The sequence below is a fragment of the Chelonoidis abingdonii genome, chromosome 2 (assembly GCF_003597395.2).
Source record: "Chelonoidis abingdonii isolate Lonesome George chromosome 2, CheloAbing_2.0, whole genome shotgun sequence".
In the NCBI taxonomy this organism is placed as follows: domain Eukaryota; kingdom Metazoa; phylum Chordata; order Testudines; family Testudinidae; genus Chelonoidis; species Chelonoidis abingdonii.
Window position 1 is genome coordinate 300,719,240 of NC_133770.1, and position 26,520 is coordinate 300,745,759.

The 26,520-nt window shown below is 63.7% G+C and overlaps 2 protein-coding genes across 5 annotated transcripts in view; one reads left to right on the forward strand and one right to left on the reverse strand.

The window, feature by feature from the left end:
* The window catches only part of CPSF1 (cleavage and polyadenylation specific factor 1), a 46,461-nt gene extending 33,480 nt beyond the window's left edge, over nt 1-12,981 (forward strand). For both annotated transcript variants that reach the window (XM_032776840.2, XM_032776839.2), the window contains exons 24-37: nt 4,154-4,297; nt 4,811-4,963; nt 5,180-5,296; nt 5,697-5,787; nt 6,126-6,210; nt 6,522-6,663; nt 7,162-7,314; nt 8,065-8,241; nt 8,402-8,468; nt 8,862-8,909; nt 9,745-9,900; nt 11,803-11,932; nt 12,601-12,739; nt 12,823-12,981. In XM_032776840.2, the coding sequence (XP_032632731.1) occupies nt 4,154-4,297; nt 4,811-4,963; nt 5,180-5,296; nt 5,697-5,787; nt 6,126-6,210; nt 6,522-6,663; nt 7,162-7,314; nt 8,065-8,241; nt 8,402-8,468; nt 8,862-8,909; nt 9,745-9,900; nt 11,803-11,932; nt 12,601-12,739; nt 12,823-12,870 (1,650 nt within the window). In that variant the 3' untranslated portion in view covers nt 12,871-12,981. The remainder of the gene's footprint in view (nt 1-4,153; nt 4,298-4,810; nt 4,964-5,179; nt 5,297-5,696; nt 5,788-6,125; nt 6,211-6,521; nt 6,664-7,161; nt 7,315-8,064; nt 8,242-8,401; nt 8,469-8,861; nt 8,910-9,744; nt 9,901-11,802; nt 11,933-12,600; nt 12,740-12,822) is intronic.
* A 218-nt stretch (nt 12,982-13,199) lies between these two features.
* Nucleotides 13,200-25,407, reverse strand: ADCK5 (aarF domain containing kinase 5). 3 transcript variants are annotated; one of them, XM_032776841.2, is made up of 15 exons: nt 25,279-25,407; nt 20,088-20,188; nt 18,469-18,618; nt 18,197-18,272; nt 17,528-17,728; nt 16,725-16,865; nt 16,018-16,131; nt 15,546-15,677; nt 15,186-15,269; nt 14,773-14,854; nt 14,486-14,564; nt 14,274-14,365; nt 13,859-13,974; nt 13,628-13,744; nt 13,200-13,491 (listed from the first exon to the last, which is right to left on the reverse strand). In XM_032776841.2, exons 1-15 carry the CDS (start codon nt 25,294-25,296, stop codon nt 13,243-13,245), a joined length of 1,752 nt encoding a protein of 583 aa, XP_032632732.1. In that variant the 5' UTR covers nt 25,297-25,407; the 3' UTR covers nt 13,200-13,242. The 3 variants fall into 3 exon arrangements, with proteins under 3 accessions (XP_032632732.1, XP_032632733.1, XP_074919424.1); XM_032776842.2 differs by having other exon boundaries at nt 13,859-14,111; XM_075063323.1 differs by lacking the exon at nt 18,469-18,618 and having other exon boundaries at nt 25,279-25,350.
* Between the last annotated feature and the right edge of the window lie 1,113 nt (nt 25,408-26,520).

Sequence of the window (26,520 nt, forward strand, 5' to 3'; positions counted from 1 at the left end):
GGATCCTGGCCTGTAACTGGTACTGCGCTGTCGGGCGCACCTTCAAAAGTTCGTCTTTGGTCCGGCTGGTGGTTTCGAGGGACCCTGATTTTGGCCCCCTTAGGTCCTGATTGTTGTCTATGACCACCTCGGCCGCGTTGCCTGCCAAAGTCCTGTCTTTGTCTAGGCGCAGAGTATGGGCGGTGAGGCTGGGGACGGAAAGGCCTGCATTGGGTCACCGGCGTATGCATGCCGAGAGAGCGCATTATGACCCTGTTGCCCTTCAGGCTTTGCAGCCTGGGGTCAGTCTTTTCTGAGAAGAGACCTTTACCATCAAATGGCAAGTCCTGAATGGTATACTGCAACTCTGGTGGGAGGCTTGAAACCTGAAGCCATGAGATGTGCCTCATGGCAACACCCGAGGCCAGAGTCCTGGCTGCTGAGTCGGCCGCATCCAACGAGGCCTGGAGGGCAGTTCTGGCCACCTTTTTCCCTTCCTCCAAGAGGGCAGTGAACTCTTGGCGGGAGTCTTGAGGGAGAAGCTCCGTAAACTTACCCACCACCACACAGGTGTTTATAATTATAGCGGCTAAACAGGGCTTGTTGATTTGCCACCCGGAGCTGTAGGGCACCTACTGAGTACACTTTGCGGCCGACTAAGTCCATTCGCCTAGCCTTCTTCCATTTCGGGGCCTGTGCCTGCTGGCTGTAGCATTCTCTCTCATTAACAGACTGGACGACTAGTGAGCAGGGAAGAGGATGGACATACAAGTACTCGTACCCTTTAGAGGGCACCATGTATTTACGCTCGACTCCCCTGGCCGCAGGAGGAATAGAAGCTGGAGACTGCCATATAGTATCGGCATTGGCCTGGATGGTCCGAATAAACGGTAGGGCCACTCTGGTGGGGGCATCCGCTGACAGAATGTCCACTACTGGGTCCTCTACCTCCAGGACCTCCTCCACCTGGAGGTTCATATTGAGTGCTACCCTCCTTAGGAGGTCCTGATGGGCTCTCAGGTTGATTGGAGGAGGGCCCGAGGAGGATGTTCCTGCCACCGCCTCATCTGGAGAAGAGGAAGAGGAGATGCCGGTGACGAGCGGGTCCTATGTGGCCTCTTGCTCTTGGATGACCTGCTCCAGTGGCACCTGGGAGTCCGGTGGGGGAGCTGGGGCTTCTTCCGGAGCAGTCGGAGGAGGATGGCTAACTGTCATCTCTGGCACTCGGTGCTCTGATGGGACAGAGCGGGACGGAACTACTGGTAAGCCTTGGGCCTGGTGGTGTGCCCAAGGTGTCCAGAAAGACCACTGATGGGGGCCTTGATCCTGGGCATGGGTCTCTTGGAAGACTCTGGTGGGCACATCGGAATCGCGGTCCTGTGCATAAAAACTGTCCGCGTGGGATGACACTGATGCGTGTCTGGATGGCCATGGAGGCGCTGAAAAGCCCTGGGCAGAGTTCCTGTCTCTATCGGACCTTGCTCTACTCGGCACCAGGGACCGGTACCGGGAGGCATAACAGTACCGAGAACGCGATCGGGACCTGCGACCGGAGCGGTGCCGGGAGGTCGACCGAGATCTTGAGGCTCAATGTTGGGAGCGGCCACGGGAGTCACGGTGCCTGGAGCGGTGCCAGGAGCAGGAGCGGTGCCAAGAGTAGTGGGCCGGTGAATGGGATACTGAACGGTGCCGCGAGTGCAACCAGTACCGAGGAGGAGAACGGTGCTGGGACTGTGAGCGGTGTCAGGAGCGGGAGCGCTGACGGGACCTAAAACAACTGCGGGAACGTGATCGTGAACGGTGCCGCTCTGCTGTGCCGACAGAGGATGGTCTTATCAAGGCAGGCTTGCTGATAGACTGTATTACCCGCACTGGCGGTGCTGGGGGTTGAGGCAGTGTCGACTCTGTCATGGCAATCAGATCCCTTGCCGTTGAGAGTGTCTCCGGCGTGGATGGAATAGTAAGCTCAACCATGCCTCGCGCTGGGGAGCTGACAGGCATCGGACTCAACGGCCCTTGTGGGACCGGAATTGATGGTGCCGACATCGTCGGTGCCACGGCAGGTGTTGGTGCCGGGCGATCCGACTTAGACGAGCTCTCTGGCTGCAGTGCAGGTGGCACAGAAGCAGCAGGAGTCTTAGGCTTTCTTGACCTTGGGGGGAGGGAGCGGTGCCAAGTCGACTTCGGTGCCGGCGACGGCTGGTGCTGAGAGGCCTTGGCAATACTGGCGCGATCCGGTGCTGAGGAGGTGCTTCTGCCCGCTGATTGACCAGCGCTCGGTACCAAAGGCGGAGGGGTAAGAGCTGCCTCCATGAGGGGCTGTTTTAGCTGAAAGTCCTGTTCCTTTTTTGTTCTCGGCTTAAAAGCCTTGCAAATGCAACACTTACCTGCCAGGTGAGATTCCCCGAGGCACTTAAGACAGGAGTCATGTGGATCTCCTGTCGGCGTTGGCTTGTGACAGGCCAAGCACAGTTTGAAACCTGGTGAACCTGGGGCCCCAGCACCGGGTGCGGGGAAGGGGCTAATCCCCGAACCCCTCTTAACTATATACACTAACTATGAACAATAAAAATTAACTATAACTATATAACTTTGAACTATATACACACAAAAATAACTAGAGAACTATGAGTAGCGAGGGAGGTGGAGGTCAGTAAAACCGCACTCCACTGTTCCAACGACCGACACGGGCGGTAAGAAGGAACTGAAGGGCGGTTGGGTCAGCAGGGGTATATATCCGGCGCCATAGCGGCGGCACTCCAGGGGGCACCCAGCCGACCCACCGAGTGTTGCTAGGGTAAAAATCTTCCGGTGAACGTGCACGCAGCACGCGCACACCTAATTGGAATGGATACGAGCAAGCACTCGAAGAACAATCAGTTGCACACATACAACACTGTAACAACATACATGTAACACTGTAGCAAAAAAGCAAACATCATTCTGGGCTGTATTAGCAGGAGTGTTGTAAGCAAGACTCCAGAAGTAATTCTTCTGCTGTGCTCTGTGCTGATTAGGCCTCAACTGGAGTGTTGTGTCCAGTTCTGGGCGCCACATTTCAGGAAAGTTGTGGAGAAATTAGAGAAGGTCCAGAGAAAAGCAACAAGAATGAGTAAAGGTCTAGAAAACATGAGCTGTGAGGGAAGAGTGAAAAAACTGGGTTTGTTTAGTCTGGAGAAGAGACGACTGAGAGGGGACATGAGAACAGTTTTCAAGTGCATAAAAGGTTGTTACAAGGAGGGTGGAGAAAAATTGTTCTCCTTAATCCTAGAGGACAGGGCCAGAAGCAATGGGCTTAAATTGCAGCAAGGGAGAATTAGGTTGGCTGTTAGGAAAAACTTCCTGACTGTCAGGGTGGTGAAGCACTGGAATAAATTGCACAGGGAGGTTGTGGAATCTCCATCGTTGGAGATGTTTAAGAGGAGGTTGGACAAACACCTGTCAGGGACGCGCTAGTTCAGGGGTAGGCAACCTATGGCACAGGTGCCAAAGGCGGCACACGAGCTGATTTTCAGTGGCACTCACACTGCCCGGGTCCTGGCCACTGGTACGGGGGGGCTCTGCATTTTAATTTAATTTTAAATTTCTTCTTAAAGGTTTTAAAAACCTTATTTACTTTACATACAACAATACTTTATTATATATCATAGACTTATAGAAAGAGCCCTTCTAAAAACATTAACATGTATCACTGGCACGCGAAACCTTAGGTTAGAGTGAATAAATGGAGACTCGACCCAGCACTTCTGAAAGGTTGCCGACCCCTCGTCTAGATAATACGCAGTCCTGCTATGAGTGCAGGGGGCTGGACTAGACGACCTCTCGAGGTCCCATCCATATGCTCCCAGCATGCAATGCACCATCTTGCCCCAGTGGGAGGTAAAACTCCCAGGCAGCTTGTTCCTCTCTGGGGGACTTGTCTAGGGCGAGTGCCCTGATCTGAAGTGTTAGTGTCGCAGGTGCAAAGCAGCTGAATGGCTGCAGCTTGGATTGCACCCAGCTGCTTCCCCAGGGGCCAGCGCTGGGCAGGGCCATTGAGAACTGGGGGGGGAGTCCCCAGTTGTCATGTGGGTTCCCCGCTTGGTGCTCACCCTCCTAGCTCAGCTGCAGGGCTCCGGTCCCATTGGTGCCTGGAGGCCCTCGCCCATCTGTGACCATCTCTCCTCCCTGTCAGGTCCCCCACAACATCAACTTCCGGGAGAAGAAGCTGAAACTGTCCAAAAAGAAATCGGAGAGCGCAGGGGGCGAGGAGTCGGGGGGTGCGCGGGGGCGGGTCGCCCGCTTCCGCTACTTCGAGGACATCTACGGCTACTCAGGGGTAAGCCGCGGGGGCAGGCCTGGCTCAGAGTCACTGCCAGGGCAGCAGAAGCTGCCCCTGGGTCAGTCCCTCACTATTCAGATTGGCCCCAGGCTCAGCAGCTGGTACTGAGGGGCTGGGTGACCGCGGGAAAGAGCCGGTGGGGCAGCCTCGCTTGGGCAGGTCTCTGGGGCAGTTAGACCCCCTGGGTGCCGGTGGGGGGTTGGGCACGTCCTGGCGCTTAGGCTGCTGCACTTGGGAGGTGATGCAGCAGGATTTCCCGACCTCCTGCTGCAGGCTGCTGTCCTGTGAGAGCCCCGAAGCTAAGCAGGGGCTGGCTCGGCCAGCACTTGGAGGGGAGACTTCCTGGGAATGGCCAGGGGCTGTGGGTTGGTGAGTCAGCCCTGCCTTGCAGCTGGCCTGCTGGCCGGGAAAGAGCCCATGGAGAGGCCGAGTGGGAGCCCCTGGTCCGAAGCACCCTGGCAGCGAGCCCTGGGCTACCCACTCTGACCCCGGTGCTGGCTCTGCTCCCAGGTGTTCATCTGTGGGCCCTCCCCTCACTGGCTGCTGGTGACGGCCCGGGGGGCCCTGCGCCTGCACCCCATGACGATTGACGGCTTGATTGAGTCCTTTGCTCCCTTCCACAACGTCAACTGCCCCAAGGGCTTTCTCTATTTCAACCGGCAGGTATGTGGGGCACGGCTGGCTTGAGGGCAGAGCCCAGGGCCCCACAAGGCAGACAGATGCTGTCTGGGCTCTGTGGAGGTGGGGCGCAGAGGGCCTACAGGTCCCAGCATGCACTGCTCCATCAGAGCATGTCCTGGCCAGCAGCTCTTCTCTCTGGGGTGTGTGTGTTGGGGGGCTGAACTGAAGGGAGGGGCTGATCGTGGGCTCTGCTCGCAGGGGGAGCTGCGGATCAGTGTCCTGCCTGCGTACCTGTCCTACGACGCTCCGTGGCCTGTGAGGAAGATCCCGCTGCGCTGTACCACGCACTACGTGGCTTATCACGTGGAGTCCAAGGTACCGGGGTGCTGCTGGGACAGCCCTGCTGTGTGGAGTCCCTTCTGGGGCACAACGTCCCCCGATAGCTCAGCTCTGCCGGCCCAGGACCCACTACTCTGCAGGCAGTGCTGCTTCTCCCTCGTCCTGGCCAAGGGGCATCTTGTAGGGCACAGCCCCCAAAGGGGGCGCTTCAGACCTGTCCTGCCCTTCCTGCCTGGCTCTGCTCCATGCCGCAGGCCCCCTGCCAGCAGTCCACATGATGCCAACCAAGGGGGAGGGGAGCCCCTGGGGAGCACTGCTGTCTCCTGTGTCCACGCTGCGTGGCTGGCAGATTGTAGCAGTCAGGGAGGTGGTGGAGGGACCCCCCCGGTCTTCGTGCTGCGCCCTGCCGTCCTGTTAACGGCTGCGTCTCTGGCAGGTCTACGCTGTGGCCACCAGTGTCGTGAACCCCTGCACCCGCATCCCCCGCATGACAGGAGAGGAGAAGGAGTTTGAGAGCATCGAGCGGGGTGAGCAGAGACCTGCCCCACTTGGGGAGGGATGTGTGGGGAGCGCACTGGCACTGGGTGTGCAGTGCTGGCAGCAGTTCCTGTGGGGCAGTTATGGGCCAGGCTTGGGCCGGCACTCCCTGTCCTGTGCGGGCCCCATGGCCCGGCTCCCTGGGAGCAAGAGCCCCAATGGCTGTGAAGGTCCCCCCAGCCCACAGACTCCTGGGGGGTCTCCGGGGCAGAGCTGTGGGATGCAGCGTTGGTGTGTGACACTGGCAGGGGGCTGCTGTGTCTGTGCCAGCCCCTCGCCTGTCCTGGGGGCCAGCTGGGGACTGGAGCTGTGTTGGTCTCTCCCCCAGACGAGCGCTACATCCACCCGCAGCAGGAGGCCTTTTCCATCCAGCTGATCTCGCCCGTGAGCTGGGAGACCATCCCCAACACCCGGTAAGGGCCTGCGAGCGGGGCAGGGCCCTGGTGCTCCTCTCCTGGAGATGGGCTCTGCCAGGCAGGGGGGACGAGGGCCCAGCCCTGGGAGTGCTGCATGGGTGAGGGCCTGGCCCTGCGTCAGGAGGGCAGAGGGCTAGAAGCAGGTGCTGGCCTCCCCCTGCCCCCCACAACAGAGGGAGACGTTTGGGGCAGGACTGTGAGTGCTTGTGTCTGGGGCAGGAGCCTGGTGCCGTGAGCCCTGGCCCCGGCCGCTCTGGTGTGGGGCTCCCTGCTGCCTTGACCTGTGCCTGCCTCTCCCGCCTGCCCAGGATCGAGCTGGAGGAGTGGGAGCATGTGACCTGCATGAAGACGGTGTCGCTGAAGAGTGAGGAAACGGTGTCGGGGCTGAAGGGTTACATTGCCGCCGGCACATGTCTCATGCAGGGCGAGGAGGTGACCTGCCGCGGCCGGGTGAGTGCGGGCTGGCTTGGGGCTTGGCCTCCCTCGTCCTCTCCCTGCACTTCCTCCTGCCCCACTCCCTGCACCACAGCGTCCCCTAGTGAACCCATCCCCCTGCCTCCTGGCTGCCCCTTCACCTTGATGGGGGCTGGACTCTGCTGCCCCTGGTGGAGCCATCATCTGCACCCAGCGCTTGGCCAGGTCGCCGTGTGGGGACTGCTGGGCTGTGCCCAAGAGATACCTGCAGGGGGAAGGGGGGTGTCGCTTCCCAGGCTGTCTCCATGGAGCTGGGCTCCTTGTGGGGCTTGCTCTCGCCGTGGCGCGCTCTGCCACAGGACCAGTGAGCTCGTGTATTCCCGACAGGGCGCGGGGGTGGGTCGCCCCCCTCCAACAGCCCAGGCCGGTGTGTGGATCTCGGCGAGGGCAGCCCTGGGACCGGGCTAGGCTGTCAGGGCAGCCAGGAAGGAACTGTCCCTGACTCACAGCCCCCCGTCCCGCCCATCTCTGCAGATCCTCATCATGGACATCATTGAGGTGGTGCCGGAGCCAGGACAACCGCTCACCAAGAACAAGTTCAAGGTGCTGTATGAGAAGGAGCAGAAGGGCCCGGTGACGGCCCTCTGCCACTGCCACGGCTACCTGGTGTCGGCCATCGGCCAGAAGGTGAGGGGCCCGTTCCCCAGCTGGGCCAGCAGGGGGCGCCAGGAGCCTCTCAGGGTCCTCCCCAGCTGCAGGGAAATGGCACAAAACTGCCAAGGAGCCTGGTCCAGAGGGGGCTGTGGGCAAGAAACGGGCCCTTGGTGCCACTCCATCCCAGCAGCTAGCGGCCCCGATTCAGGGAGGGCACCACCTGGGGAGCAGAGTCCCGTCTCCTCTAGCTGGTCTTGGGGACCAAGCGCCCTGGGCGGTGGGGTCTGAGCGTGAACCAGTGCCAGCCTCACACACCACAGGGCAGCCGCTGCCTTTAGCGTGGGCTGGCAGGGAGTGGGGTACAGGGCCTGTCCCCTCTGGCAGCGCTGGCTCTGACCCAGCCCCAGGGGGTGGGGAATGGCTGATTGGGGTGGGGTTATGGGGTACAGGGCCTGTCCCCTCTGGTAGTGCTGGCTCCGACCCAGCCCCAGGGGGTGGGGAATGGCTGGTTGGGAGGGAGGTTATGGGGTACTGGGCCTGTCCCCTCTGGCAGCACTGGCTCTGACCCAGCCCCAGGGGGTGGGGAATGGCTGGTTGGGGGGGAGGTTATGGGGTACAGGGCCTGTCCCCTCTGGCAGCACTGGCTCTGACCAGCCCCAGGGTAGAGGCGGGTGGGCAAGGGTACTCCAGGGTACTGGTTCCAGTCGGTCCCTGGCTCAGGCACTCTGCCCCCTGGCGCATTGCCAGTCCATGGCGTGAGCCCCGTGCTCTTGCCCCTTGCAGATTTTCCTGTGGAGCCTGAAGGACAACGACCTGACGGGCATGGCCTTCATCGACACGCAGCTCTACATCCACCAGATGATCAGCGTCAAGAACTTCATCCTGGCGGCCGACGTCATGAAGAGCATCTCGCTGCTGCGCTACCAGGAGGAGAGCAAGACGCTGTCGCTCGTCAGCCGGGTGCGGGAGGTGCTGGGAGGGTGGAGAGGCTCTGGGTAGGGGTGGGCTGTCAGGGGCCAAGAGCAGGGCTCAGCCTGGCACCATAGTCGCTCCATGACACAGTGCTGGGCCCCCGCCTGCGGCTGTGTGCTCCCTGTGACCCTTGGTTCTCCTGCCGCAGGATGCCAAGCCCTTGGAGGTGTACAGCGTGGACTTCATGGTGGACACCGACCAGCTGGGCTTCCTGGGTAGGTTCTGCTCCTTCGTCCCCTGCACGTAGGGCTCGGCCAGGCCTCCTGCCCGGTGCCGTGGGATCATGGAGGCCAGCAAGGAGGGGAGACCCCCATGGGCAGCCCCAGTCCCAGCTGGGCGAGCTGGTGGGGCCGGAACTGCTTGAGACCCTCTGCTCAGTGTTGTGACTGTGTCGAGAACTGAGAGCTGCTGGGGGTGTTGAGGGCAGAGCTTCAGGATTGGGGCTGGAGCGTGCCCCCCATTTCAGGGGGGGCCTGGAGCATGCCCCCCAGGGCAGGGAGCTTGAGCGTGCCCACCAGAGCGGGGGGCTCTTGGGTTAGCTCTGTGTGTTTGGTGGGACTGAAATGCTGCCCAGAGTAACGTTGCTGCTCTCTGCTCTCTCCCCGCAGTGTCGGATCGCGATCGCAACCTCATGGTCTATATGTATCTGCCTGAAGGTAAGGCCTTCTGCCTCCTCCGCTTCTTAGCCAGCCCCCTGCCTGCGGGCGCCGCTGGCTAGTGCGCAGGACTGGGGTAGCCCCTGCTCACCCAGCGACTCGCTCTGGGACTTGGGGGGGGCCAGTCCCTTCCCCTCTAGCGTGGACATGAAGACACTCGTATTTGTCTGGTGCTTTGGAAGCCCAACCAAACAGGCTGGAGAAGAGCCAAGTCCATCAGCAGCTGCCGGCTGAGCCGTGTCGGGGGGAGGGAACAGCTTTTATTGGGCCAGCTTCTGTGGGTGAGGGCCAGGCAATCTGTCGTTCACCCACCTTGCCTCTAATTAGCCCAGGGTCTAATTCGCCAGGGACACCCCCCGTGAGCCTCCAACTGCCAGAACCAGGGACTGGCTGACGGGACGGGTCACTGAATCGCCCCATTCAGTTCATCCCCCCTCAAGCACCTGGCACCAGCCACTGCTGGAAGACAGGTTACTAGGCCAGATGGGCGATCGGTCGGCCCTGCTGCGGCTGTTCCCCGTGGAGCTCTGATTCTGGCCTGCTGCAGCGCCAGGTAGGAATAGTGTAGGGCTCCATGTAAACAAACCCGCAGGAACATCTAACAGCCTGCAACCCCCTGACCCTGGGGCTGGAAATTCCTTCCTGCTGGCGCAGCCGTTGCTGGGTGGGAGCCTGGGGACTCTGGCTAGTCCAGCCCCTTCAGGACTGCAGTCCATGGAGACTCCAGCGCCCAGCATGCCATGCTCCATCGCTTCCAGAGCAGAGCCTGCTGGGAGCTGGAGTCTCCATGGGCCACCCCGCGCTCTGATGGAGTTGCTCCTGCTCCTTCTCTTAGCCAAGGAGAGCTTCGGTGGGATGCGGCTGCTGCGCAGGGCCGACTTCCACGTGGGCGCCCACGTCAACACCTTCTGGAGGACGCCCTGCCGCTGGGCCACCGATGGTGGCACCAAGAAGTCCAATGCCTGGGAGAGCAAGCACATCACCTGGTTCGGTAGGTTGGGCTCCAGCCCGCGGGGGGCAGCGCTGCGCCCAGTTCTGACCCCACCCACGCACTGGGGTTGCGGCCGGGCCTCTGTTGTGCCAGGAGCTGGACAAACTGAGACGGTGCCTGTGCCGAGCGTACGGTGACCAGATGTCCTGATTTTATCGGGACTGTCCCAATATTTGCTTGTTTGTCCCGTGTCCCAACCAAACAAGCAAAGGCTCCGGAGCGTGGAAGGGCTTCTGCCCTCCCCTGCCCTGACTTCGCCCCCTTCTTCCCCCTTTGGATCCCTCCCCAAATCCCCGCCGCCATCCCCGCCCCCTCACTGCCCCCATTGGCTCCCTTCCCAAATCCCCGCCTCTTGGCAAGCATGTGCTGCCCAGGAGACGCAGGGGAGCGGGGGCCAGGGTGAGAGAGAGTCCGGCCTAGTCCCGAGCAGGCAGGACTCGGGGCACGGTACCTGGAGGGAGAGTAGGGGGCGGCCGGTGGGGCCAGGCAGCGGCTGTTCTCCACACCTGGGCAGCGGGACTCGAGAGCAGCCGCTGCTGCAGTTCCCACTGCCGCGGGGAAAGGAAGCCGCCAAGCACATGGTGCCCAGGCCCAAACCCCCTGGGCCTGCTGCGGGGACCCAGCACTGCGCACGCTGCTTCCAGCCCCTGGCCAGTCGCGTCTGGGCTGGCTGCCCAGCTGGTGCAATCCTGCGGTGGAGGCATCGGCAGCCTAGCCCCGTTCGTTCCCCTGTGAGACCCGGGGGGGCTGGGGCCTGCTGCCCCCACTGCGGGGCCGCCCGCGGGATTGCACCAGCTGGGCAGCCAGCCCAGACATGACTGGCCAGGGGCTGGGCACGCGCAGCGTCCATGCTGGGTCCCCGCAGCAGGCCCAGGCTCCGGGGGTTTGTGGGCGCCAGAGCCGCAGCTGCCGAGCTTGGCCAGCGTCCGCTTTCTCCCCCCGCAGCAGTGGGAGCTGCTGCAGCCGATGCTCTAGAGTCCTGCTGCCCAGGTCGGGAGAACAGCCGCCGCCTGGCCCCGCAGGCCGCCCCCTACTCTCCCTCCAGGTACCGCGCCCGAGTCCTGCCTGCTCGGGGCCAGGCCAGCCTCACACTCACCCCGGCCCCGCGCTCCCCTGAGTCTCCCGGGCCTCCCTCCAGCGCTTGCGGAGGGAGGAGGAATTGAGGGTGGGGGATTTCTTTTTTTTTTTTTTGCTCTGCCACCATTTTTCCCCCTCTACCCCCGCCCCGCCCCCCGATATTTGACCTGGGTGATTTGGTCACCCTAGCAGAGCAGCTTGCCCTCTGCGGAGGCAGCTGCCACGTGTTTGGGGGAGTGGAGAAGGTGGAGACTCTCCACGCCTGCCATCCACGTGGGGCTGTGCTCTGGAGGCTTTGCCCCAGAGGCCTCCAGCCGGGCTGCCATGGGCTGGGGAGGCAGGCAAAGCAGGAAGAGACGTGGATGGACAAGCAGGGGGCAGCAGGTCTGCCGGGGGTCGTGGGAGGAGCTTGTGTTCAGTGCCAGGAAGCAGAGAAGCCGCATGGTGGCTCATGGGGGGAGATGGGGTTGGAGTGACGGGCCAAGGAGAGGAAGGGCGGGGTGGGCATCAGGTGCAGCTGTGGGGCCAGAGGGCAGGTCAGGTCAGGCCCGGGGGGGTGCACAGCCTGTGATGGGAGCAGGGGCTCGCCTGGGGCGGTGGGAAGTGCGTCCCAGCACGGTGGGGCTAGCGGGGAAGGAGCTGGAGCTGCCAGTCTCTACCCCCTGCTGCAGTGGAAGGTGTTATCTTATAGGGGGCACCTGGGTCCCAGCTGCTGCGCCTAGTCCATTACCCTGAACTCCCAGTGCTTGCTGCTGGCCCAGCCCCAGGAGCCCTCCCTCCAAGTGGGGCGTTCCGGGGTTCCCTGACGGGCCGTTCTCTCCCCAGCCACGCTGGACGGTGGGATCGGCCTCCTCCTGCCCATGCTGGAGAAGACCTACCGGCGCCTGCTGATGCTGCAAAACGCCCTCACCACCATGCTGTCGCACCATGCCGGCCTCAACCCCCGAGCCTTCAGGTACCGCCCTGCTCCCCTCCTCGGCCTGGGCCAGTCAGCCCCGCTGCCCTCGGCCAGACCCCCCTCCCCTCTGCTGTGCGCCGGGGCCGAGCTCTGTGGGCGCCATAAGGAAAGATGGCATTGAGCCTACCTGACCCTGGAGGGCCAGGGATCAGCTGCCGGGTACCAGTACCCAGTACCCTCGGCCAGTGGGAAGGGCCCTGGGCTCAGCTGCCCCTTGCCAGGAGATGTGGTGAAGTGTCTCCAGTGTCACTCAGCCCTGGTGCCCCCCACTCTACAGCAAGGGGGGGATAGACCTCGAAGCAGGCTGTGGGGCTCCTGGGGCAGGCCAGCCTCTCCTAGGACTCCATGCAGGGGGAGTGGGTGTCCTCTGCTACGGCCCTGGGGGAAGAGGAGGTGGGGCTCCAGGTGGCCCCCGTGGCCTCTTGGCTGCAGCACGACCCTGCCCTCCCACCAGCCTCACCGAGGTCAGCTGCTCCCTGCAGGGGGACACGTGGGCTGTCCTGTGTGCCCTGAGAACGTGGGAAGGGGGCAGCAGTGGGGGGCAGGCCAGCCTGGCCTTCGTGCCCTGAGAACGTGGGAAGGGGGCAGCAGTGGGGGGCAGGCCAGCCTGGCCCACGGCCCCGCCTCTAGGCCCTCCACCGGTAGCTGCAGCTCCTCTCCCGCAGGATGCTGCATGTGGACCGCCGGATCCTGCAGAACGCCGTCCGCAACATCCTGGATGGGGAGCTGCTGAGCCGTTATCTCTACCTCAGCGCCATGGAGCGCAGCGAGCTGGCCAAGAAGATTGGCACCACACCAGACATAGTGAGTAGCCAGCCCCTGGCTCTGCCTGCGGGGGGGGGTGTCGGCAGGGCCCTGCCCTCACCTACCTGCTTCTTTCCCTGCAGATCCTGGAGGACTTGCTGGAAATCGACCGCGTCACGGCTCATTTCTAACGGACACTGGGCGGATGGGGCCAGCGCCTGCCCCAGCTCTTGTAAATTCCTTGGCATCTGGGCCTGGCTTTGTACGAACTGGGGGGGTTTGTGAAGAAAAAGCACAACGTGTTCGTGGCTGTGGTGTTTGCTGGGGGCTGATGCTTACAGGGCAGGGCCCGGGGAGAGACGCTGGCCCTCCGGCTGCGGCGGGCTGGGTGAAGGGGCAGGCATGCGCCTGGCTGGAGAAGTGGGTGTCCCGGCCCCACCGTACAAGCTGCCAAAAAGCCATGTTGTGAGGGGACCTGGCTCCCCCCGCCGCTCCCCTTGCAGCACCACTGACCACCCGCTGTGGGGCACCTGCAGGTGCACACACGTTTTATTAGTGTAAGATCAGGGTCTGTGTGGCCCCCGGAGCCACTGCAGCCACAGGGAACAGCCCAGGCTCCTGCTGGCAAGGCGCTGCCCTGGCCTCCAATCCAGCCGGCCTGCGAGGCACAGCAGGCCTGGCTCTGCCCGTTTCCATAGCGGCTCAGCTAGGCGTGGAGGTACTCGTAGATTTGCTCGCTCTCGGAGAGGAAGCCCACATAGGCGAGGAAGCGAATGAGGGAGGCCATCAGCCTCATGGAGAACGTCTCCTGCCTGGAGAGGAAGCAAGAGCCAGCATGGAGCGTGCGCCAGCAGCACCCCCCGAATCAAGTCAACCCCCAGTGCGGGAGCCCGCACGCCCCCCAAATCGAGTCAAACCCCAGTGCGGGAGCCTGCACGCCCCCCCTACCTGAGGGCAATCTCGAACTTGAGGCTCTCCCACTTCACCCGGAGCCAGCAGAAGAGGCTGCTGCTGCGGATGCCTGTGGATCTTTGGCCAGTGATCCTGCTCCAGCCCTTCACGGCGCTGTGGGGACAGAGGGGCCAGGTCAGGCCCGAGGCATCACCCTCTGTACTGGGCACAGCCCCATGCCAGCGCCGTGGGCTCGGCTGCGTTGCTGCGGCCTGTAGCCCTGCTCACCTCTTGCCCATGACGAAGTAGCGGTCGACGGGGGCGCCCAGGGCGATGTTGATGCTGCGCACCGTGTTGATGTTGCGGAACACGAGCAGCATGGGCCGGGGCAGGTCCTTGAGCACCTGCATGATGCGATCGAAGTGCTGCTGCGCCATGGCCTGCATGTAGAGCGTCTCCTCCCGCGTCAGGATGTTGGCCAGCCTCAGCTGCCCCATGTGGATGGGCCTCTGCATCAGGATCTCGCAGAAGAGGAAATAATCTGGGGCGAGGCCAGGCCTGGCCGTCAGGGGAGCTGGGGCAGAGCCCAGGGGCCCAGGCTAGCGGCCGGAGGGTCTGAGTGAACCAGCCCCCCAGCATGGGAATTGCCTGGGGCCCCTCTCACCGTGTCCCCCCGCCCAGAGCCCCCGCAAGCCCCACTCACCCTTCACGCCCAGCTCGGCAGAGCAGGCCCTCATGCCCGCGTCATCCCGCAGGATGATGGCTCTCCACAGCTTGCACAGTGCAGTCCGGTCCCTGCCACAGGGAGAGGGCCCGTGTCACCCAGGGCTGCCTGCCCCATGGGGGGTGGAACCATGTCCCTGCCCGCAGGGGTGGGGACGGGCCCTGGAGCGCTGCTTCCCGCCCAGTCCCTACCTCTCACTGAGGAACTCGTAGAGCCCGTGATCCAGCAGCACCAGCTGGGCCTTCCCGTCAGGGCCCCTCCGCACCAGCACTGCAACACAGAGCGGGTCACTGCACGGCACCCTGGGCCTGGGCACCCAACCTGCTTCCACCACTGGCCGCCTCCCCTCAGCGCTCTGGGCAGGGAGGGACCCCCGGCCCAGCCTGGGGGACAAAGGCGCCCATGGAGGGCAGTGACATTATCGCAGCCTCTGTGCTGGTCCAGGGAGACCCTTTCCCTGCTCCCCCAGCCCCCGTACCATTCCCAGGGTGTGGGTCCGCATGGATGAAGCCCGTGTAGAAGATCTGCTCGGCGAACATCTGGATCAGCTTGTCTGCGGTCTGCAAGAGGGTGAGAGGGGGTGAGCCAGAGCACGCCGAGGGGGCTCAGGGGCAGGGTACATTGAACAGCGATGGCCCCTCAGCAAGTGCCATCCTTCAGCCATTCTGCAGTGCTCGCAGAACGGGGGCGGGGTCTGCCTGCCGGTGAATGCAGCTGCCTCTGGAGTGAACTGTCTCCACCTCGCAGCCCCAGGAACGCTACAAGTGGCAGCATGGGGGTGGGGAGCTCAAACATGCACTGGAACTCTGCCCCTTGGGCCTTACTTCCTGGTCCCCCGTCACCCCAAGGAGCTGGGCTCCCCACTTCGCTGAACGGCAGCGCCTCACTCACGTCTTTGAGGTCCAGCCCCTGCGCCCTGATGCTCTCCACGTTGTTGATTTTGCAGCCTTCGCAGTAATCTGCCGTCAGGACTCTCTGTGGGGAGCAGACAGGGGTCAGGAGGAGCTGGGGCCCTGCTCTCCCAGGGGGCAGCCAGCAGCTCCTCTTCCCCTGCTATGGCCCCAGGGTACAGGCAGGTCCAGGTACCAGGGCAAGGGGGTCTCCTGTGGCCCCTTGAGGGAGGAGCTGGTCTGGTGGTGAGGGGGTGGCCCCAGGAGATGGGGGGCTGCAGCTGCCCCAGCCCTGCAACCAGGCATCCCACCCACTGGCTGCTGGAGATGGGGCTGGGGCCCAGCCCTCCTGCGTCCCCACCTTGCTGCACTTGTCCCAGTGCACCTTGGGGACCACAACGTAGGGGAAGTGGCGAAGGTCCTGGGCACAGCGCTCCGCGTTCCGGCCCTCATTCTCGAAGTCCAGCTCCTGGGCCAGCGTCCCCTTCAGGTCCTGCGGAGAGGGAGGGCAGGGGCAGGCAGGCTAGCGCGAGCGTTCCCATGCCAAGGTGGGCACGCAGCCCGCAGCATGGGGCACCGACTGCCCCTATGTCAACCCGCCGCTGGGGGACCTGCTCAGTGCCTCATCCTGCCGGCACAAAGGGAAGCTCCTGGCCTGCCTGAGGCACGGCCCACGGACAGGTGCTCAGAGCCCGAGCCATGCGCAGGCCTGACTGGGCAGGAGCTGGCTGGTGGCCAGGGCAAACGGAGCCTGGAACACCTGCACCTGGGCTGGGGTGGCTGCTGCGGCACTAGCTGAGTATCGCTCCAAGGGGCTCAGGTGGCGCCGGTACCTTCAGGACCCAGCTGAACCCAAAGCTGGGGTGCATGAACTCGATGATGCGCAGCAGCAGCTCCAGTGTGCGGATGTCCCCATGGAACCTGTCCCTCAGGTCGATGTACTGCACCTGGGGAGCCAGAGACAGAGCGCGCTGGGAACCCTGAGAGATGCCCAGCATCCCAGGGCCCAGAATGCAATTCACCACCCCCAGCCTGGGACCAGGCCCCACCACATGCTGCCCCGTCTGCCTGCAGAGCAGGGGCCTCGGGTTGGCAGCACCAGGGTTGGGCAATGCCCCCTGCAGGCAGGGCTCGGACTGCAGCCCCACGGAGCCGGCAGCATCCTGGCTCTGAGTGCTGGGTATCTGTGCCCAGGAGGCTCCCGGCTGGAATCGAGGCCACTCCATACTGGATGCTGCACACCCCTGCCTGGGGCAGAGCCCCCATCTTCCTCCTGGCCCCAGCCCTGGGGGAGCAGCTGCTGGAGACTTCCCATGTAGGCGAGTCCTGGGACTTGCCTTGGGTCCTAGCCTGTCCTCCACCCTGCAGGCCCCCTCCATCAGCCTGAAGTGCCTGCCCCTGCTCCCACCCAGCAACGTGGGGCTGCTCTCAGCCCACGTTGGGGCCAGGACTCAGGGGCCCCTCTGGCTCCAGGAACCCAGGGGAGGTCCAGAGCCCCAGCGAGGGAGGTCAGCCACACCCACCCTTCCAGCTCACGCACCTTCACAGCCACCAGGGTGCCATCCTGGAGCCGGGCCTTGTGCACCTGGGCCAGGCTGGCCGCGGCCATGGGCTGGTAGTTGAACTCCCTGAAGAGTGTGTCGGCCGTGGCTTTGAAATCTTCCAGGAACAACTCATCCACCTGCGGCAGGAGATGGGACGCGCTGGCAGTCAGGGAGCTGCCCTCCAGCACCGGCTCGTGCCCAGAGAGGGCCAGGGCAGCCAGAGATGCCATATGCGGGGGCGCTGGTTCTGAGCGGCCCCAAGGCAGCAGAGACCAAACTGGAGTTTCCAGCTGTACCCAGTGTGCTGAGAGTTGGGAGGGTCTGTTGGGCAGGCGTCCCCCTCACCCAGCCTGCAGAAGCAGCCAGCGCCCATGCTCCAGCTGGTGGGGGGCCCAGGCGGGTGCTCAGTAACATCCAGGAGCAGTCAGTGGTGTGCAGAACAGAGAGCTCTGCCCAGCCCACCCCCAGTGAAGCTAGGGGCAGAGGGGGCTCCAGGGCTGCCAGCTTGGCCCCTTCCCTGGGGACAATGGTGGTGCCTAAGGAGAGACCCATCTCCAGGAGCCCCGCAGAGCCCGCTGCTCTGCCGCGGGGAGCCGGCCCTCACCTCCCCGTCCCTAAGAGCCCAGCGGAACCCGCTGCTCCGCCCTGGGGAGACAGTCCTCACCTCCCCGTCCCCATGGAGCCCCACGGAGCCAGCCCTTACCTCCCCGCACCCTGTCCCCAGGGAACCCGCTGCTCCGCCCTGGGGAGCCGGCCCTCACCACCCCATCCCCAGGAGCCCCAGGGAGCCAGCACTCACCTCCCCGCAGCCTCTCTTAAGGGCCTGGTCCTCCAGCACGCGCAAGGTGCAGATGTACTCGGGTGGCAGGAGGTGGTTGAAGGCGCACAGGCCCTGGCCCAGCTTGATGTACAGGCCCCCATTGTAGATGGCGCCTTGCACCAGGCAGTCGGCCGCCCGCTGGTGACAGGCTGACATCACATCCTTGTACTCTGGGCTGTTCTGACGACAGGGACACGTGGCGGGGAGCAGCTGTCAGCAGCGGGGGGCACAGCCAGCAGGGGGCGCAGGCGCCTGGGTGCAGCCAGCAGGGGGTGTCTGGTCCTGGCCAGCAGGGGGTGCAGGCGCCTGGGTGCAGCCAGCAGGGGGTGTCTGGTCCTGGCCAGCAGGGAGCGCAGGCGCCTGGTCCTGGCCAGCAGGGGGCATATCCCAAGCACAGAGGGGTAACAGGGCGGCGATGGAGGGACATGCTCACCAGCAGGGGGCGCTGCACAGCCAGGGAGACGGGGCCTGCCCAGGACTCCCCCTCTGAAAACCCCTCCAGGCAGCATCTGTGCCCCCCAGCACCCTGACCCCATGCCCACCACCGTGGGATCAGGGCGCCAGGCAGTGACCCATCTGGCTTGGGAGGGGACTGGCATTGGGTCACAGCCAAGGGACACGCGGGTCCCCATGTGGCAGGGAACATACCTCATCCACGCCCCGCAGCACCACGTGGGCCGTCCACCAGTAATCCAGCGAGATCTGCATGCCCAGGTGCAGGGACCTGTGGGGACAGGGCGGGATGGCTCAGCACAGCCGTGGAAGGAGGGGCGGTGACTGGCCTGGGGCCAGCAGAGAACCCACAAGTCCTGATTCCCCCTGCAGTGGGGCCTGGGAGCCTATGCCTTCCCCAGGCCCTAGGATCACCTGGGTGCCCGTGTAGAGGGAGCCCCTTGTACCCGGGCCCGGCCAACACCCACCTGCCGAAGCGCCCGACGCCTTCCACCAGCAGCCGCATCTTCCTCCGCTCCTGGGCGTCAGCGAAGCCGTAGCGTGTCCCGGCCGCCAGGGGCAGCCCCAGCCCCGCAGCCAGTAGCACCTTCCGCAGCAGCCCCCTGCGCCAACCCCAGCTGGGGGGGACAAGGGGACAGCGGTGAGAGCCCCCCCATGACCTCCGCCCATGACCTCCGCCCCCCCCGTGGCTACCACCCGCCCCCCGTCATGCCACCATGCCCCCTATCACCACCCCACTCTCTTGTGACCTCTACAGCCCCTGGGACCTCCCTGCCCCCCACTGCAGCAGAGCCAGGCCACACCCTCTCCAAACAGGCCTCGGCTGGTGGCACAGTGGGGCGGCAGTGGGGAGGCTGCCAGGTCTGGGCAGTGTCCAAGCCCCTGTGACATGGAGTCTGACAGGGTCACGCGACTAGCCAGCGAAATGACCCCAAATCTACCTTCACAGACACGTTAGAGGAGTCTGTAAATGGCAATTGAGCCAGTCCGTACCCACAGCTCCAGCCACAGCAGAGCCCAGAACCTGGCCTGGGAAGAGAATTTGCGGCGAATCCCAATTGCCTCTGGGCGTTGCTCGTGTCAGAGGTTTCCCGGGTAACCAGCCGGTCCCTGGCCGGCACTGTCTGCACTAGATCCTATTGCTCCAGAGATCAGTCAGGGCATTACCGTGTAGGTTGAACCTGGGTGTGATAATGTCACTGGCTCTGTTTCTCATTGAAGTTTGTGAGCTGCCCAATGGAGAATTACCTTGTGCTGGTGAATGCAACTAGTTCCGTGGCTATACACAAAGCTCCACGCAAGGAACGCATGTCGCAGCCTGCTGGAGATCTACACAGGAACTCCAGGGCCCTGATCCTGTAGCTCACATCTGCTTAAGCTTCATCAGGGGAAGCTTGAATTGCAAGACTGAGGTGTCCAGCTCCAGTCTGGAGCCCCCTGCTCCTCCTTGTGGAAGGATCAGAACAAACTACACATGGACTGTAACCCGAGGCACCGATTCTGGCAAGAACTTTCTGCACTCAGCGGCTCACCATGTCTGCTATGAAACTGATCAAAGAGTCTGTTCATATCTGGATGTATAACCAGCCTTTAACCATGATCCCCTTGTCTTGTTTAATAAATCTTAGACTGGTTAATAAGAGCTGGCTGGAAGCCTGTGTTTCAGTGAGATCTGAGATATCCACTGAGCTAGGGGCTGATGTGTTCGATCCCTGGTAACTGGTAGAACTTTATACCCAATGGCAATCCTCAGCGTGTCTGGCTGGGCTGTCGGGGAGCCCAGGGCTGGGTCGCTCTCAGGGAGCTCTGTGTTGTCTCCTGGGTCACCACTAAGGTATTAGAGAAGCTGTTTTGTGGCTGGCTGGGTGAATAACCCACCAGTCTTTGCAGTTTTCCCTGCCTGAGCAATCTCAGCTTGCCCCCCACCCTCCTACCCCCGTTATTTCTGCCCGGCAGGCAGGTGCAGATAGGCCTGAGGTGAGCACCATGGGGAAGAGCGTTTCCAACCCACCCAAGTGGGTAACAAGGGGACAGACCCCCCGCCCCTGGGCTGGAGGGCTCCCAGCTCCCCAGGCAAAGGGCTTACCGTTGCATCGGAGGGCTGGCCCTGTGTCTGCAGTGCAGGGCAGGCGGCTGCCACGGGCACCTCCTCTGCAGTAGGAGGGAGTGAAAGCGGCAGAGCTGCACCTGGGGGTCAAGATGCAACGATCAGCGGGACTGGCAAGGAACGGCTGCCCCAGCACTGCCTGCGGAACTCACTGCCACTGGGCAGCACGGAGCTGCCAGGGCCCAAGACATTCCCAGGCACCAGCCAGAGCTTCCCCCAACCCCAGCTGCTCCCAGGGAAACACAGTGAGGCCCAGAACTGGCAGCATGCCCATCCCACCATGCCCGGCTGCACTGCAGGCCACGCTTCTTGTGAGGGCAGCTTACGGCACCCAGAACGTGCCCGACACCTGTCATCAGAGCCACAGCGTCCCAGAGCGCAGCACCAAGACCCCATGGCACCGGCAACCGCCTGCCGCCTCAACAGCACAGCTGCAGCCAGCGGCTGTTGGCGACCACCACCCACAACTGTGCAGAGCAGCGCACGAGGACTCACTAGTTCAGCCTCCCACCCTCCCCGGTGCATTCTGCAGTGACGTGCCCCCGGGCACAAGAAAAGCAGCGGAGCACTGAACGAGGGTGACAAGCTGTCCTGATTTATAGGGACAATCCTGATATTCGGGGCTTTGCCTTACACAGGCTCCCATCACCCCCCACCCCATCCCCATTTTTCACACTTGCCAGCCGGTCACCCTACAGCAGAACCCAGGAGTCCTGCCGAGCAGGCCCCCTTCCCACCAGCTGCCTGGGCTGGGGCACAGGAGATGAGGATGCAGTGAGGCGGAGGCAGCGCGTGCAGCCTGCTTGAACCGTTGGGATCAGCACTGCGTTGTTACGCTGTGCAAACGGGTGTTGTGTCGCACGCACGTCGGGGGAGCAGATTGCCTCAACCCCTGGGGAAGTCAGAAAGCAGGCGCTGGCTGGGGTCTGGGTCTGGGCCGGCCGGCCTAGAGAACACGTTCCCCCCCCCCCAGGTGAGCCCGAGAAGCGCACGCCGCGCACGAGCCCACCGGGGGCGGAGCCGCCTGCCGCCCACTCGGTAAACAAAGAGGGACGCTGCCTGGCGTTGCTTTGGTTTGTTCTGTCAAAAGGTTCTAGAGACCAAATGGCAGCTGGAGCTCAACCTGGCCGAAGCCCGAGACAGCACAATGGGGGGGGGGTGAAGGCTTGGGGGTCGGGCCTCCCAAGGTGGTGGGCGAGCTGGGGAGGGTCAGTCCCTGTGCCCCAGGCGGATGGGTTGGTGAAGCTTGTGGGGCAGGGGTCAATCCTGTCTCGGGGTAGGTGGGTGAGCTGGGGGGTGGGGGAGTCGGGCCTGCATGGGTGGTGGGTGAAGCTGGGGGGGTAGGTCCTGTTCCCTCGGGGTGGTGGGTGAAGGGGAGAGGGGGTTGGGTCCTTAGCCCCATAGGTGTGGCTGGGTGAAGCCAGGAGGGGTTGGTCTTGTCCCTGGGTGGTGGATTACTGGGGGGGTTGCTCAGGTCCTGCCCCCAGGGTGATGGGTGATTAGTGGGGAAGGAGGGTCGAGTTCGCCGGTCAGGGTGGTGGCAGAGCAGGAGAGGGGGTTGGGTCCTGCCCCCTAGTTGGTCGGGTGATCTGGCCAGGGTGTGCGCAGGTCTGGGCTCGGGGAGGGTGGGGTGGGTGGGAAAATGCCGTGGCCGGGTCCGGGATCCTGCCACCAGCAGTGGTGGGTGATGCCTGGGTAGGAGGGTCAGGTCCTAGTCCCTGGTGGTGGGTGCAGCAGGAGAAGGGGTTGTCTCTGCGCTTCAAGGGTGGTGGGTGATGCGGGAGAAGGGTTGGGTCCTGCCATAAGGTTGGGCCAGCTCGCCGCTGTCTTCTCCCACAGTTCATGTTGACGCAAAGAGGTGGGGCTGCCCCGTGGCCCCACTTTATCCCCTCCAGCCCTGTGCCAGCAGGGCTGCTGCTCCAACACCGGGCTGTGAGGGCAATTAAAATGATCTGGGGACCTCGACGTGGCCCTGGAGCCGCAATTCCTGGTGCAGGTCCCCTGGCACGTGCCACCCCGAAGAGCCCTACCCCTGCCCCAGCAGCCGCCGGCGAACACACGAGGCTTCCCCCCCGTTGGCGCCTGAGCTGCCAACACACCTGCTGAACGCGTGGCTCACCACCCTGGCTCCTGCCGTACAGCGCCCTCCCCAGTGCCACCAGCAGAGGAGAGGCAGCAAGCTGCCACCTGGCGCAGCACATGGGGGGCACCCCCGTACCTGGTCTGGGAGCCCAGACGGCACGCGCAAGGAGCAGGCAGCTGTTTCCCCGCATTTCCAGCTCAGGCCGGATAACACACTTGTCCTGAGGGAGGGCCTCCTGCCCTGTCCCATGCAAGACGCGGTTGCAGGCTGCACTGTGCCGCAGCCCCCTCTCCTCCCCGCGCGCAGCCCCCACAGCCGGCCTGGCACGTCCCTTGAATCTGTTTCCCAATAGCTAGGGTGTTTTTCCAGTTGCCAGGCACGCTGGGCAGATCTGAGGCCCGGCGCAAACGGCCTCTTCCCTGTCCGGGAGTGACGGGCTCACGAGAGCACCAGCCCTGCCTGGGCAGAGGGCCCCCGGTCGGTTCCAGCTGGGAAACCTCTCGGCGCAGACCAGCTGGGGAGCCCAGGCCTGCACCGCCGGGGAGCAGGCATCTGCCTCCCTGCCCATCCACACTAGCTGCCACAGGGGCTTCCGCCACGTGTCACGGTCGGGGCGAAGACGACCCCCCGAGGGCTGCTATTGCCGGAACGGGGTGTGGGGGGGAATCTGGCAGCAACAGAAGCTTGGGCTACCCTGGGCTGTGCCACGAACCTGGCACATGGGGTGTGTGTACGTATGCACATAACACCAGCATGGGGGGGAGGTGGCGGTACCGTATATCGCACATAACACACAGCACTGGGGAGAGGGGGGCGGGGGGGGTATCCGTGGAATGCAACAGAACACCCAGCACATGGGGGGGAGGTGGTACCGTCGTATGCACAGCACACACAGCAAACTGGGGGGGGAAGGGGCGTACCGGTAATCACATAATCCAGTCACTGGGGGGGGGGAAGGCGGTAACCGTAATGCAGCATAATACCCAGCACTGGGGGGGAAGGGCGGTAACCGTAATGCAACATAACACCAGCCATGGGGGGGGGCGGTACCGTAATTGCACATAACACCAGCCTGGGGGTGGGGGGCGGTCAACCATAATGCACATAACACCCAGCACTGGGAGGGGGAAAGGCGGTACGGTAATCACATAACCCCATGCACTGGGCGAGGGGGGCGGTACAGTAATGCACATACAACCCCAGCCTGGGGGGAGGGCGGTACCGAGAAGGCACATAACACCAGCACTGGGGGGGGGCGGATAGTTCCGAATGCACAGAACACCAGCACGGGGAGGGGGCGGTGTACCGTCACATGACATAACACTCCAGCACTGGGGGGGAAGGGCGGTAGTCGTAATGCACAAGAAAACACCCAGCCCAACGGGGGGGGTGGGGGGGAAAAGGGGCCCGGGTCCATAGTGCACTAACACCCAGCTACTTGGACGGGCGGGGCGGGTACCGTAATGCACATACACCCAGCATGGAGCGGGAAGGGCGTCCTGAATGCACACAATACCCGCACGGGGGGGAAGGCAGGTCCCGTAATGCACATAACCACCCAGCACTGGGGGGGAAGGCGCGGTACCGTCATGCACATAAACACCCAGCACTGGGGGGGGGCGGTTCCGTAATGCCATAACACCAGCACTGGGGAGGGGAAGGGCGGACGTAATGCACAATAACACCAGCACATGGCGGGGGGGGAAGGGCGGTATCCCTAAATGCACATAACAACCCAGCACTGGGGGGGGGAGGGCGGTACGTGTAATGCACATAACACCAAGCACTGGGGGCGCGGGAAGGGGCGGTACCGGCTAATGCACATAACACCAGCAACTGGGGCGGGCAGGGGTGGTACCGTAATGCAAATAACACCCAGCAACTCAGGGGAACGGGGGGGCGGTACAGTTAATGCACAACAGTAATGAACCTAATAATCACCCCTGGGGAAGCAGGTGGCGGGGTGGTACCGTAAGGCACCCAATAAAGAGCCAGCAGGAGGTACCGGTGAGGGGGTTGGGAGGGTACCGTACTCATACAATATGCAGCCCTTGGGAAGTGGTTGGCGGGGGTGTGGGGGGGGACCGTAATGCACACAATAGCCAGCCCGCGGGGGCGATATCGTAACCCCAGTAACCAGACCGCGGGAAGCACGGGGGGGGAGGGGCTGGACACTGTAATGCACCCAATAACGAGCCCGCGGGACGTACCGGGGCGGTACCGTAATGCACACAATAGCCAGCCCGCGAGAAGCACGCGGAGGCGGGGGCGATACCGTAAACCCAGTAGCCAGCCCGCGAGAAGCACAGGGGCGGGGCGGGGGGTACCGTAATGCACCTAATAACGAGCCCGCGGGAAGTACCGAGGCGGTACCATAATGCACACAATAGACAGCTCGGGAGAAACAGGCGAGGCGATACTGTAAACACAGTAACCAGACCGCGGGTAGTACGGGGAAGGGGTACCGTAATGCGCACAATAGCCAGCCCGCGTGAAGCACGGGGGGGGGGGTGTTAAGTACTGTAATGCACACAAAGGACAGCCGGCAGGGGCGATACCATAAACCCAGCAGCCATCCCGCTGGAAGCACGACGGGGGGGGGGTACCGTAATGCACCCAATAACGAGCCCGAGGGACGTACCGGGGCGGTACCGTAATGCACACAATAGCCAGCCCGCGTGAAGCATGCGGGGGCAGGGGCGATCCCGTAAACCCAGTAGCCAGCCCGCGGGAAGCACGGGAGGGGGTACCGTAATTCACCCAATAACGAGCCCGCGGGACGTACCGTGGCGGTACCGTAATGCACACAATAGCCAGCCCGCGTGAAGCACGGGGGGGGAGGGGGGCGGGAGTACCGTAATGCACCCAATAACGAGCCCGAGGGACGTACCGGGGCGGTACCGTAATGCACACAATAGCCAGCCCGCGTGAAGCACGCGGGGGCGATCCCGTAAACCCAGCTGCCAGCCCGCGGGCGGAGGAGCTGCCAGCCCCGGCCGCCTCCCGCCCCGCAGCCAGGGGGACCCAGGCCCTGGGGTCCGGTCCCGGCAGCCCCCGCCCAGGCGTGGGGCCCGCAGTTCTCCTCACCGTCCGCCGCAGCTCCATGACCGCCGCTGTCAGCGCCTGCTACCGCCGCCACGGGCCGCCGGGACTCCGCCCCCTCACTCACCCGCGCGGTGACTGGCCCGCCTGCCCTCAGGCTCCACCCCCTCCACCAGGGCGAACGCCGATTGGGCCGGCTGGATCGCGGCGCCTCTCCTGCCCCCTCTGACGGGCCCCTGGGGATCCAGGCCCCGCCTCCATCCTACACAGCGCTCGCTGATTGGCCCGCACGCCCCTTTTGCAGTGGTGGGGAGAATGGGCGGTGCCCCGAGATGGCCCCGCCTCCGGAGCTGGAAGGGCGGGGTTGGTCCCGCTTTGGCCCCGCCCCTTGTGGCCGGGAGTTCCGCGGGCCGCGGCTCTGGCGGCCGGGGGGTGGGCCCGGGTGGGGCTCAGGGTGGAACCTGGGACGTGTCCCCACGTGTGGTGCCTGCTCCCTGCACAGCACCCGGAGAGCCGAGCCCCTTTGATTCCTGGCCGGCCGGGGCCGGGGCTGGGGCAGGCGTGAGGGGTTGTGTCTGTCCTGGGGCTCACGTGGCTGCTCTCACTGTGATCTCTGAACAGCTCCCATCCCAATTAATTCCAGCCGCCCTCCATCCTGGCGTGGAGGTGAAAGTGCTGGAGTCGGCCGGGGGGACGTGAAAGCCGTGTGGCAGCTGGTGTCTGTGGCCTGGCGCTGAGCTCCGCATGTGACACTCAGCGCAGTGAGAGCCAGGGCAGCTAGGGTTCGGCTCCTGGGGAATAGCCACCTCCTGCGCTCGGCCTCCCTGTCTGTCCCCGTTTGCTTGTCTCAGCGGGACCTGGCGGGTTTCTTGGGTTCCTGTGCCAGGCCAGTGCAGGGGGCTTTGAGGAGCGGCAGGAGAGAGCCCATGACCTGGAACTAGGCTCTGCTGAGTGTGGGGTTAGTGCTGAGGCTGGAGCAGCGGGCGATGCTCTCCTGGTGACCCGTGCTGCTGAGCAGACAGGCAGCTACGCTCTGCCGCAACTGGAGATCTGCCAGGGCGTGCGGCCTTGTTCCCACAGGGAATGAATTACAGCAATTCAGCCCGGAGGCCGGGAACGTAGCTGTGAGTCACCAGGGCCGTACTTCCACCCTGGGGGCCTCTGTCCCAGGAAGCAGCGACTCTGAACAGGATTGCAGGGGGGATGGTGGATAATCAGCTGAAGGTGAGCGACCGGTGTTCTGCTGTGTGCCGGAGGGCTAACGGGATCCTGCCACGTAGGAATGGG

Excerpts from the sequence above, each read along its gene's own strand:
- ADCK5 (XM_032776841.2), bottom strand. Across the intron at positions 17,729-18,196 it reads TGCTGCGGGGCGTGGATGAG|AACAGCCCAGAGTACAAGGA; the intron begins GTATGTTCCCTG and ends CCCTGTCGTCAG. Across the intron at positions 13,492-13,627 it reads AAGTTCGAGATTGCCCTCAG|GCAGGAGACGTTCTCCATGA; the intron begins GTAGGGGGGGCG and ends CTTCCTCTCCAG.